This window comes from Physella acuta, unplaced genomic scaffold (assembly GCF_028476545.2).
Source record: "Physella acuta isolate Inbredline_101_S28 unplaced genomic scaffold, ASM2847654v3 ptg000369l, whole genome shotgun sequence".
Taxonomy (NCBI): domain Eukaryota; kingdom Metazoa; phylum Mollusca; class Gastropoda; family Physidae; genus Physella; species Physella acuta.
The window spans coordinates 583,096-596,245 of NW_026731888.1; the positions used below are offsets into that span (position 1 = coordinate 583,096).

At 32.2% G+C, this 13,150-nt stretch overlaps 1 protein-coding gene across 2 annotated transcripts in view; it reads right to left on the bottom strand.

Annotated features, from left to right (window-relative positions):
* Positions 1-3,986: 3,986 nt before the first annotated feature.
* LOC131941670 (unconventional myosin-Ie) overlaps positions 3,987-13,150 on the bottom strand; it is a 30,345-nt gene continuing 21,181 nt past the window's right edge. For both annotated transcript variants that reach the window (XM_059301068.1, XM_059301067.1), the window contains exons 28-29: positions 10,160-10,329; positions 3,987-8,345 (exon numbers count right to left, since the gene is read on the bottom strand). In XM_059301068.1, the coding sequence (XP_059157051.1) occupies positions 8,269-8,345; positions 10,160-10,329 (247 nt within the window). In that variant the 3' untranslated portion in view covers positions 3,987-8,268. The remainder of the gene's footprint in view (positions 8,346-10,159; positions 10,330-13,150) is intronic.

Below are 13,150 nucleotides of genomic sequence, written 5' to 3' on the forward strand. Positions count from 1 at the left end.
AAGGGAGGGACAAAGCTTCTTGTGGTCTTAGGACGGCATGAAGTAAATTAGTTACAAACAATGGTGTTTGATTCTTATAATAACGGGGACTAGTAAGGATTAGTGTACCGTAAATTTTCTTCTTTGGCCTTTTGTAGGCGTTACATGTTTTTTTTTTAATAACTAATTTTGATAAACTAAAACTGCTTTGTTAATTATTTAAATTTTTAAACACTAAGTTCTCGTTATTTATAACAGTTTTGTAGAAGTATTTTCTAGAAATTGTATTAATGCATTAGCCTATTTAATTGGTAGTGTTTTAGAAACATTTATAAATAATAGCATATTCATTCCAAACTTAATTTCAAATGCATTTCGAAAAGAAAAAATTAAAATGTTTTGTTTCTGGAGACCACGAATACTCGTCACAAAAGGGACGTTTCATTGTCGTAATGCAGACTCAAAAAATAATATTTCTTTGACGTAACAAAGAGTCATAACTTGCGTGAAAAATAATTTACTTGTACAGTAGGGGGAAAACAAAGCAGGACTAATCTTTGGGTCGGCAAGCAGGACTAATCCTTGAGTCGGCAAGCAAGGGAGAAAAATAGCCCTGACAGTTAAAGCGACGAGAGACAAACTGCTTAAACCGCCTCCGCGAAAGTTCCATAAGTGTTTTCTTCTCGCGATCATCTTTTTCATCAATCTCGCCAGATCGGCTTGACGTCTGTCATACTTAAAAGTGAGAACAAATCGCACGCGTGTCCATTTTGTGTGGACAGTGGGACCAGTCTGATGGCAGATGATGGTGAGTGGGGGAGGGGGGGGGGGCTGTAGGACAAGGAGAAGGAGAAAAATCTAAAAAGAAAGCAGAATGAAACTAAGTGGCTTTAGCTTGCAAGTGTTTACTTTTTGTCACCACAAAGACTCGATGGGACAAGAGGGAGGGGGGAGGGGAAGCTAATATAATCGATCAGCTATTGCTTATTTCGTCAGCTTAAATAGTGGTTGTGCCATATGGCCTGTTCTGTTTTACGAATCTGTTAATAATGTACAAGTTTAAGTAAATCCTATTGTACCACTATAGTCCAAAAAAAAAAAGAAAATAAGGATCTTGTCCAGATAATCTTCGCCGATAAAATGCTCGGCGAAAAGTTAAGCCCCGCCACTTGTGACCTGTTTCTGAGGTCCTGACGTGTGAATATTGAAACGCACGTCATAAAAACAACCGCTTAACCTCCTCGGGTTAGGGTTGAGGTTAGGGTTAAAGATACCGAAATACAGACCTTTTCAAGCAAATTATTAATAACATTAATTCTCCCTCCCTCTTCAATAATATCTAAAAGTAGTGTCAAATGCTTTATTTCAATATAGTTTTGAACTAGATCTAGGAAGGAATACATGCTGCGAACAGTTAACAATAGAATCGGGTTGTTGCCAGCCCTTTGGAGACTTGATTCGACAAAAGTTTACAAAACTTCACTTCAAATACCAACGATATTATTATTATTAGCACTCTCAAAACAAAAAAAAACAAAACCTAAACAACAACTGCGAAAAAGAAAACATTTCCAGCAAACCCCCTCAGTGTACAGGTAAGCATGCAGTATCAGCCTTTTCCTCTAACCATTATAAACAAAAATTAAAATTATAAAAGATAAGAATAAACTATAATATAAAAGAAAATTTTGCACTTCACTAACACAAAATATAACACAATTAGATCTAGAATCTAAAACAATAAAACACAACAATGAGGTCCCTCGCTTCAACCCCCCCCCCCCCCATACCCCACCCCCTCCCACACCTTTTCGTGAGTATAAAAGGAAGATAACTAAAGCTGTTGTAGTTAAGGGTACTTACCTAATTTTATCACATTATATCTACCAGGCTGATCCCTTATTATCAATAAAGCAGCAGTCAATCAATTCTAGATTCTAATTTTCAGTAGAAAAGTCAACATGATATTGAAATTTTCCTGTAGACGTAAAGATGAGATGAGGAAAATAAAAAAGATTAAAGAGAAACATTATCGTGTAGTATAATTTATATATTATATTATATAAAAGGAAAGTTTGATTTTGTTTATAGAATGTGGGACTGGCGATTATTTGTAACCTATGTTTGCATAATTTAGATCTAATAACATTCACTCAATACCAGTTTGAACATCTAGTGTTAAATCTAGATATGGAAGTCGTAGTGATCGTTTGGTGGTTTTGTAAAAACTTTGAAGGTTTATTTGTGAAAAAAATCAGATACATCCGGTTTAAAAATACCAGAGTGATCCAATTTTTACAAATTCTTGGAAGCATATCAGCCACTGTGGCAAGAGACTAGTTGCAAACTATACACTGTTCTGTGACTTACTTGACTATTCAAACCACATCACGGGCCGACCGCTTACCTCGGGCAGATTCAACATTTGATTACCATTAGAGCGCCCAACGACCACCAGCGGTTCTAGCAAATCACCACAAAAGTAGTCGTGGCTTTAATTCCTGGTAAAAAGAATCGATACCTCGTACCACAAATTCTTGCATTTTTTTGGTAGATTTTCTAAATACTTTAACTTTTTTATCTGCTGGTTAAAATATAGAAACCATAATAAAAGCTGAGATAGACTCATACCAACTAAAAGTTTGTTATTCTTGACTTAAAAGAATAAAGATTTGCAGAATCGTCTTGAATAGCTACTTTCGATTTAGTCGAAGTACTCGCTCGCTCCCGTCCTTCGATACAGCCCAAGAGCTAATAGAATTAGCTACAGCGTCGCCCGCCCTGCCATTTGATTAAGTTCCATCCCCCTAACTGTAATTGGAATTGTGATGCGCGGGAAATTGAGTGAGTAAAACAGAATTAAGGGTGTCGGAAGGAGATCATGGGGTTTAAAGCAAATCTGTCTCCATCCGCCCAGAAGCGCTGAGTCTGGGCACATGTCCTTCCGCTTCTGCTGATCCCGTTTTGATTAAGATGCCTCGTACATCAGTGGCCACCGAGGCTATTTAGTGGTGCACATGCTGTGTGTTTGAGGTTTAAAGTCATAGGGTGAGCACGACTTTAAAAAAAGTATTAGAAACATGATAGTATTACTTTTACGTTGGTACAGGCTTGTTAACAAAATGAGAACCGCTTCACTCGCGAACGCGTCCCTCGGGCGAGAATCTTTATTTTTCCTTCAGTTCATCTCCCCCACCTCGCCATAATGATTATTTTGCTAATTTGCCCAATTTGTAGTCAGCACGCGAGATAGGTTACCACAATAAAATCAACGCGACAAGACGCTGCGGGGCAGCTTATTTTCATTCGGGTTTGGGTCGCACTGATTCAGAATTTGGTCATGGTTACACCACACTGTGAAAATGTTCCATCAACTTAAATTATGGTTTGGAGATGTTTTGTTAAAACAAAAATGGACAGTGATTTTTTTTAAATACATGATCACAAATTACGCTATTAGGGATTACTTGTCAAAAATAAAAAGCGCATTTTAAAATTGGACATGTTTGCCTTACTTTCACTAGCGACTATAGATCATGGTTACGTGCGCTGTGTATAAATTAGTTAAGATGTGTGGGGTTTTCCTAAAATATTATTTTAAAATTGATCACATAACAAACATTTGATGTTAGTTGAATGCGCCTCTTACATGGGCGGTAACAGTGGCGTAGGCAGGGGGGGTTAGGGGTCTCATACCCCCCATAGACCCCTCGGTATATATATATATATATATATATATATATATATATATATATATATATATATATAAAGTATGAGGGGGGGGTGCAAATCGAAAGTTTGTCCCCGGGTAAAAATTGGAAGCCCCCCCCCCCCCTTGAGACGATCCTGGCTATGCCACTAGGCGGTAATATTGGGTTTTTTTCCTTATAAGAAGAGTTACATTTAAAATATGATTTATGTTAAAGTTGCTCTTGACATGATCCCATTTGAGATGTTTTATTTTCAAATAGTATGGGTCGGGGGGGGGGGGGGGGTAGATGGCAGTAAACAAAATTTGTTAACATTTTAAGAATTGACTGAAAAGTCAGAGACATATTTAGCCCAATCTGTTTTATTTCTGAACTATTAATAGCAGAGTGTACACGTTTGAATTGATCAAATGTTCATGTGTAACCAGACAAGGACATGTATATGCACATACATATATCTTTCACCTTGCACTCAGTAAAATAAGCAAGCTTATAGAGAAACTCATGCAATATATAATGTTTACATGTAATTATTTATAAAAATGGTAAATGCTTCACAAAAGAAGCAAAAAAATTAAATACACAAATAAATTTGCTTGTTGTCACAGCGACATAGATGGTTGTCATTATTAGAAGAAGAGATTACATGAATATAAAATAAACAAATAGTAAAATACATGGTGAAAAATTGAAAAGGTATACAGTTCCATTCACCTAATAATAAAGACTATTCTCAATTAAATGAATAAATAAATGGATGAAGCTTTTCTATATTTAGCCTGAGATGTGTAACAACTTCCAAATACCCTCAAGGGAAATAATCATATCCCCTCAATTTTACTTCACTTGTTTCAGAGATCAAACGACTGGGTAATGGTATCATTAAAAACATGTGGAAACAAATGAAAGGGAACTAATCATTAACAATACAAGTAGTTTATATACAATTAAAACTTTTAGAAACACATTTAATAGACTATTTGCTGACTGGCTGTGTGAGTTATAAATATTGTAATTTAAAAAAAAAAAATCCTGTATTTAAACAATTTAGTAAACATAACAATTAATAACTTTTAATTTTATAGCATAGGAAATTTTCTATGAACATCATTATTATTTAACCTCAGCACAATAAATTATACAGTTTTTAATCTTTCAAAAATCTAAGATAGATTTCATTGTTATAAAGCTGAAGATTGTTTAAATGATTTAACAATACTCAGTAATCCAATATGAAAAAAAAATCTGCTGGCAATATGGGCACAACAGTCTTTATAGCAATAGACTTGAATTTTGAGCTTTGAGCAGTAGAAGCAACAGCGTTCCTTTCAGACAATTTTCTCCATGGGGGAAGGGCCTTAAATTTCAGGGTGGGGGTGCGGGTTAAACAGTAGATGAAGAACAAAGTATATATTTTGCATATAAATTCTTTTTATTTGATGGGGGGTTAGTAGATCTTCCATGGGGTAGGTGGGGTACGACCCTCCCCTTAAAGAGAATTCTGAAAGAAGCCCCAGAAGCAAAGCAGAGATAACAAGACAGATACAATCAGTATGTACAAGAATCTACTCACAGGGTTGTATCTGATAAGATTGGAATGTGGAGATATAAAAGTTGTAAGAAAAATAGCACAGGATTGATCAACAAAGTTAACAATCACAGGTAGTTAATTAGCTTTACTAAAATAGATGGTTTCATTGTTGTATAAATGACAAGAAATAGAAATGTTTCAATACATGATATGATAATTGAGAAAGTTTTCACCAAGGTAAAGCCATACAAAAATATACATACCAAATGCTAAAAATTAAAAAATAAACAATGCATATATATAGATAGATAGATATAAATAACTATATTTGGATGCCAAAAGTAGACTGTTCTAAAAATGTACAAGTCATGGAAGAATTTACTTGTAGGGTTTATTTATATCAAGACACTGTCTTACAAACTGACTAAATAAGTATTTTTAAATACAAAGGACAATAACAAGATATAGTATCAAAGTAAAATGCTTGTTACAGCTATTTTACAATCTCATATCAACTTTTTTAACTTAAAAAATAAAATGACACAAAAATGCTTAACATACAGTGACAAGTGATGCTCATTTTTAATGTCAAGATATCAAACACACTGAAATAGGCATTGATACTACACAAATCATGGGACAGTAAAAAAAAGTTATCTCAGCAAATTTTCATAAAATTGGAAAGACATACTGCACAACTGGTTTTAATCACAGGTTAAATGCTAAGGCGTTTTTTAATGATTATTTTTTAACAGACATGAGGAATTTTAAAAGTTGTAATCAGCTGTTTAAATATGGAATGACTTCAGTCTCAATAGAAGAATTTTACAAAAAACAACACCCATGTAAATGTACTTTAGCTGGAGAAGGGGGGGGGGGTGTAGAAAAAAGTGGAAATTACTAAATAAAAGGGGTCTAAAATTAGGCTTAATGAATGTACTGGTTTGCAGAGACTGGTGAAAGTCACAGTGAGGGGAAAAATCCATAGGAAGTAATGGACTAACCACACCTTCTTATGCCCAAATTAGAATTTATTAACTTTTTAAAATAAGAACATGAGGGGGTTATAAAAGGAACACATGGACAAGAAGTAGGCCTACACTAGAGGTTAAAAGGTTGGAAACTGCTGTAGATGCATATTCATGCTTATACTTTTTTTAATCAGTAAGGTATTTTGTTTTGAAGTTGAAAGCAATTTTCACAAGCCACAATTAGAGATCAAACAGTGTAAATTGATCTTATTATCCCTGACAATGGGGAGAAAAATGTTACTACCTAGGAATATCAGAATGATAAAATAATAATTATAATACAGATAGATCTCCCTACACATAACATTTATAAAATTATTTCATAAATATTCAAAATTAGTGACAATTTACATTTCATATTGAATTTTTCAATCTAAATACAATCCTTGTCATGTTGAGACTACAAAACTTGACAACATGTGATTTCCAACATGATTTTAGTAGTTTAGCACCAGTGTGCTATTTTGAGATATTTGGAATGGCCATCCATACTAATGATAAAACCATTTAGGCTTCAAACACCCTCAGAGTAATCGCTGTTTTACTGGATCATTCAAAAAATTTTTTTTTACAAAAGCTTTATATTTAACATTTTGCTATTCATATAACTTAAACCTATGAAGTCACATATACTATACTACTTAAAATAATGGTTCTAAATGTAACTTAAAAAAATAAATGTAGAATTGTGTATTGAAAGCAAATATAAGTAAACCAAAAATAACAGATTACAGTGATTTGCTGACATTCAAAATTTCTTACAAAATTAACAGAATAAAAAAAATTCTTTTAAAAAAAAATAACAGATAAAAACAAATAGCCATACAAAATTTCTTTTGGCAGAATAGACTAGTAAAGCAACATATAGAACAATATTTTTTTTAAATTTCAAATTTGTTCTTAATGTAAATTAAATACGATCAACAACTAGCTTAAATGCCCAATGTTTAGTCATAAACAACTAGCTTAAATGCCTCAAGTTTAGTCATAAACAATAAGTTCTAAGCCATATGTTTAGTTTAGTCATAACCAATAAGCTTAATGTTAAGCCATATACAACAAACAAATAGGTCTTTAGAGTAGGTCAAATACATCAAACTAAACAATACTGAAAATCAATTTCATTCACTGACATTAAAAATACTGTAGTTCAAACCACAATAGACTTAACTTACAGACATGTCACTAAATTTCAATAGTACATTAAGTTTTAATAGCCTACAGCACCATAACTTTGTCTCAGAAAATCATGCCACTCTGAGATGTGATCAATTTTTGAGTACTGACATTATGTTACTAAAAATTTTCACCTAGATTATTCTCATTTTTGTTATTATTTATGTAGTTGTTGCCAAAACTGCTTTGCTAAACATGTTATTAGTTTCTACCAGCAAAAGCTCTTTGCTTAATCAAAAGAATTTTTTATCAACTGACACTTTTAAAAAAAATAGTTCTATGTTAAAATGATGATACCAAAGATGATCCTCATCAACAATGTTTAAATAGCAAAACTAAATAACAAACAACTTTTAGAGCTAATGTCTTGTTATTTTAAGCATTTAAATATTACTAGAAAACAATGTATGTAAGCAAAATAGTACAAGGATTTCATTGTTTTGGTGTTTTCTTTTTTTGCAAACAAATAATCTTTTTAAAATCTTTAAAATGTTTTTACTGCATGAAATAATGTAAAAGAATTTTAACAGCAAATTGACATTAAAAAGATCAGCATAAGTAACAAAATGTTGCACACACTGAAATGAACAGTAAAATAATTAATACCTTATGGTGTACTTGTTTACATCCAGCCATTTAATTTCACTCAGACAATATATATATATATATAAAAACATATCGAACTGATTTCATCATATCATGTTGATGATTTTCCCTAATTCCTCAAAAATAGTAACATTCAAATCCTGAGAATGAGCTTCAAACTCCTTGTTTCCATTTTCACTCAAAAAATTCTCAGGAAATAGGTTTTATTATCCTGCCATCTTGCCTTAAATGTTTGTTAAATTTTCTGAACATAATTCTCAGGGAAGAGGCCTTCTTGTCCCCTCACTTTGCCTTTCCACCATCCCGATGCATCTGTTGAAATATTAACAAAAACATAAAAAGACTGCTAATTATAAAGTAGTGGTTTCAGTCTTAAATACTCATTATACAGGGATTCTACAGATACCGCCCAATGCAACGTGTATCCTAAATTGAATGTCATGTAACACAAGACAGAGACTACTTGTTGGTAGATACAGCACTTCATGAATGCCATGCCCATGCAACTTTCCACATATTTCCAGCTTTACAAGCTTTGATATGTTATATTTAGGAATATAAAATATTGTTTTGAATAATTTAACATAATACAGAACTGATTTTTTAATATTTTTTTTGTTTGTGATGCAGCCTATCCTGAATTGAGCATGTGATCTCTTGCCTAAGGTAATGCAGAGTACTAACATAAATATATTTTGCCAGCAAGTTTTGTTTTGATTTTTAAACAGCAAAACTTATTATTATAATAAATGTTTTGTGCACGTTTTCTCTACAGCTTTTAAAGTAAAAATTTTTGACATATAATAAAAAAGTCCGTACTAGATGTATGCACATTATACCAATATGCATTTTACTTTCTACAAGAAATGACTACTTCAAGATACAAATAAAACAACTGCAGTTCTAACCCACAATAAAGTGGGTGTTTTTTTTTTTAATTTCAACCACAAATAGAACTATATACCTTCTGATATAATATCAATTATGTCTCCCTCATTGAAGCTAAGCTCATCTGTATCTTGAGCATCATAAGCATAAAGACTATACCTTCTGATATAATATCAATTATGTCTCCCTCATTGAAGCTAAGCTCATCTGTATCTTGAGCATCATAAGCATAAAGACTATACCTTCTGATATAATATCAATTATGTCTCCCTCATTGAAGCTTAGCTCATCTGTATCTTGAGCATCATAAGCATAAAGACTATACCTTCTGATATAATATCAATTATGTCTCCCTCATTGAAGCTAAGCTCATCTGTATCTTGAGCATCATAAGCATAAAGACTATACCTTCTGATATAATATCAATTATGTCTCCCTCATTGAAGCTAAGCTCATCTGTATCTTGAGCATCATAAGCATAAAGACTATACCTTCTGATATAATATCAATTATGTCTCCCTCATTGAAGCTAAGCTCATCTGTATCTTGAGCATCATAAGCATAAAGACTATACCTTCTGATATAATATCAATTATGTCTCCCTCATTGAAGCTAAGCTCATCTGTATCTTGAGCATCATAAGCATAAAGACTATACCTTCTGATATAATATCAATTATGTCTCCCTCATTGAAGCTAAGCTCATCTGTATCTTGAGCATCATAAGCATAAAGACTATACCTTCTGATATAATATCAATTATGTCTCCCTCATTGAAGCTAAGCTCATCTGTATCTTGAGCATCATAAGCATAAAGACTATACCTTCTGATATAATATCAATTATGTCTCCCTCATTGAAGCTAAGCTCATCTGTATCTTGAGCATCATAAGCATAAAGACTATACCTTCTGATATAATATCAATTATGTCTCCCTCATTGAAGCTAAGCTCATCTGTATCTTGAGCATCATAAGCATAAAGACTATACCTTCTGATATAATATCAATTATGTCTCCCTCATTGAAGCTAAGCTCATCTGTATCTTGAGCATCATAAGCATAAAGACTATACCTTCTGATATAATATCAATTATGTCTCCCTCATTGAAGCTAAGCTCATCTGTATCTTGAGCATCATAAGCATAAAGACTATACCTTCTGATATAATATCAATTATGTCTCCCTCATTGAAGCTAAGCTCATCTGTATCTTGAGCATCATAAGCATAAAGACTATACCTTCTGATATAATATCAATTATGTCTCCCTCATTGAAGCTAAGCTCATCTGTATCTTGAGCATCATAAGCATAAAGACATCGGCACTGTGGTAGAGCTGGTTTGGCTTTAGGAGTTGGTCGTGGTCTTCCACCGCCGGGGGCTGGCTTGCTCAAACTTTGTCTCTGTGCTCTGTGAAAATAAAGAATAATGGGCATGTCTAAATGCACCACAAGCAAAACATTCACTGATGATGTTATGTTATTCTCACCAACAATAGTAACAATTTCAAGAAACAATATTTATAGTATTTTATAATAGATGTTAGTGCATACATTTCCACCAAAGACTTTATGCTAACTCAGATGTTATTTTAAATGTAGGTTTGACAATGTAAAATTTGTAACTAATGATAGCCATTTGCAAGAGAACAAACACTAGTAAAATTGGAAGGTAACAGGCCCTAATTAAATCACTTATATTACACACAAATTTTCCCCTTTCATTTTAAAGATTTCTATAATTTGGATTTCACGTTAAGTAAGAAAAAACCATGCAATCAATAATATTAGTAATAAAAAAAAGAGAGAAAGATTAGTAGATAAGTATATTTAAAAAAACACTATAATAAAAATTTGTTATTAGAATGTGAAATGATGATGATCAAATATACATAGAAAGAAATGCCTTTCTGTAAAACAAGGTCAAACAAGGAAGTAATCAATGTAGCCAAAGTTCGACTCAAAAAACATCTTGGATTTCTATTGAGTAAAACTGCTTGACAACTTTTATATGTTACAACTGGGTGACAAGATTACATGGTAAAAAAGCAAGTGTCCAACTATGCCAATGTGATGTGTGCTAGTTTATGTATTTTATTAGACATTTTAATAACACTGATGATTTAATGGTAACGTCAATGTTGCAATTATACATAGTGTAACTATGGCATGTGTAAAAGTCACATCAGAGTAAGTTAGTGTCAAATTAAAACATGCAGTGTGTCAGAGTGGTTAAAGAGTCACTGTCAGGTATAAATGTAGCTGAATATATTAAAGTGCATCATGTTTTGTTTTTATTTGACCCATATTTATTAGTCAAAACATAAGATGGCTTTTAATTAACTATGATCAGACAGAAAATTTGCATTTCAATATTTTTTTCTTAAACCCCCAATACACTATAGAAATAAATGTACTTCACTCTGCTTACATGTTTTAATGTGATGGACTATTGCATGATTCCTATATATAAGTAACTCAATGTACATTTTGGGCTAAACTGACCCAACACAACTAAATCATTCATCACTAGCTTTTCTACTTATTGAAATTCAGGATGTTCTACATTATTTTCAGTAAAACAAGATTATTAATAATTAAAGCAATTAAATTAACAACTTACTGAGACAAGATTATAATGTGTTTTCATAGAAAACTTTAAAAGTATATTTCAACAAAGTATAATGTTTATGAGTAGTTAATTTCAAATATGTACACTGTCTTAACAGCTTTTTTTATACTAGATAAATTATTAAGTTAAATTTGTTTTTCACTTCTGTTTTTATAATAATTACATGCCTGATCAATATTACTATAGTGTACAAAAATTATTTTGAAAGATGAAATAATTAACTTATTAGACTTGTTATAGACTAGACAAGTATCTTCTTTAGTAATAGCCAGTATTTAGGCAACGTTAAATTTAGAAAGCATCCATCAAAAAAGGCAAGAGTATTTAAATTATTTTATGACAATGGAAAATGTAGATTATCACCAAAGCTGGGGCAAACAAACAACAAAGCAAAACTAGAGTACCACAAACAGTGACTTGGTAACATTCATAAACCTCTCTAAAACAGAGGACTAAAGATAGCAAGTAATAGAATTGTACTGAAAATTCCTGTAACTGTAGTAGAGGGGGTTCATGTTAAAGCAGAGTGTATATGTAGTAAAATACTTCCTTATTTTTTACAAAGAAGAAAAGTGAAAAACATTTATAACAAAATGAGTAACATGTATCTAATGATTAATTCAATGAAACTGCAGGCTTTTTTTAAAATAAACCGCGAGTGATCTCCCCTAAACTTTCTCGAATATTCTTATATAAAATAACAGGGGATGGGAACTCGGGCTATAGACATGATTTTTAATCCATTTTAAATACTTAAAGTTTTAAAAATAGAATAAAATCTCGTAGACAAATTAATTGCACACCAAGTGAACGCGAATAAAAAAGCGCATAATAGTGCGCAATATTATTAGTACTTTTAAAATTTACATTAGTTTTTTGAGAAATCGGAAGTAGCGTAAATAAGTACTTCCGGTCAACGAAAAATTCTCAAAATTTGACAGAAGGTAGAGAATTAGATCTTTTACTTACATATCAAATTTCATTTATCTATCTGAAATAGTACTCAAGTTATAGGCTTTTGAAAAATTCAAAGTATAAAAAGTACCACTTCCGGTTATCCGAAATCGCTCAAAAGTTGATACGGATCTACGATTTTGATAAAATACTTATATATGAAATTTCATCAACCTAGCTGTAACGGTACTCAAGTTATCGTGTTTACACACGGACACACACACACACAGACACACAGACATACGGACAGAATTGCAAAGCCCAGTTTTTCAGACTGGAATACGCATAAAACCTTTTAATTTTGATAAATCTGGATTGATAATTTTTGCCCGATTAAAATAAGTCCTCTAAACTTCGGATGTGATGAAGGACTGAGGTGTAATACGGTGAAAGATGTTAAAATTTCAAGTGATTTTTGTGCACGATTACAATACTTTCTCTATACTTCGTATATACGAGAAAGTAAAAAACTTAATGACTTAATTTAGAAAATCAACCAAAGCTCTAGGTACTCAATTACTGAAAACACACATGCTGCTATTGGCTTTTTCTGCCACTCAATATGTGGAAGGTTTTAAAATTAGAAAGCTTGAAATTTTGTTTCATTTGCAACAAATTTCATTATTTTAAAGTTTAAAATTTGAAA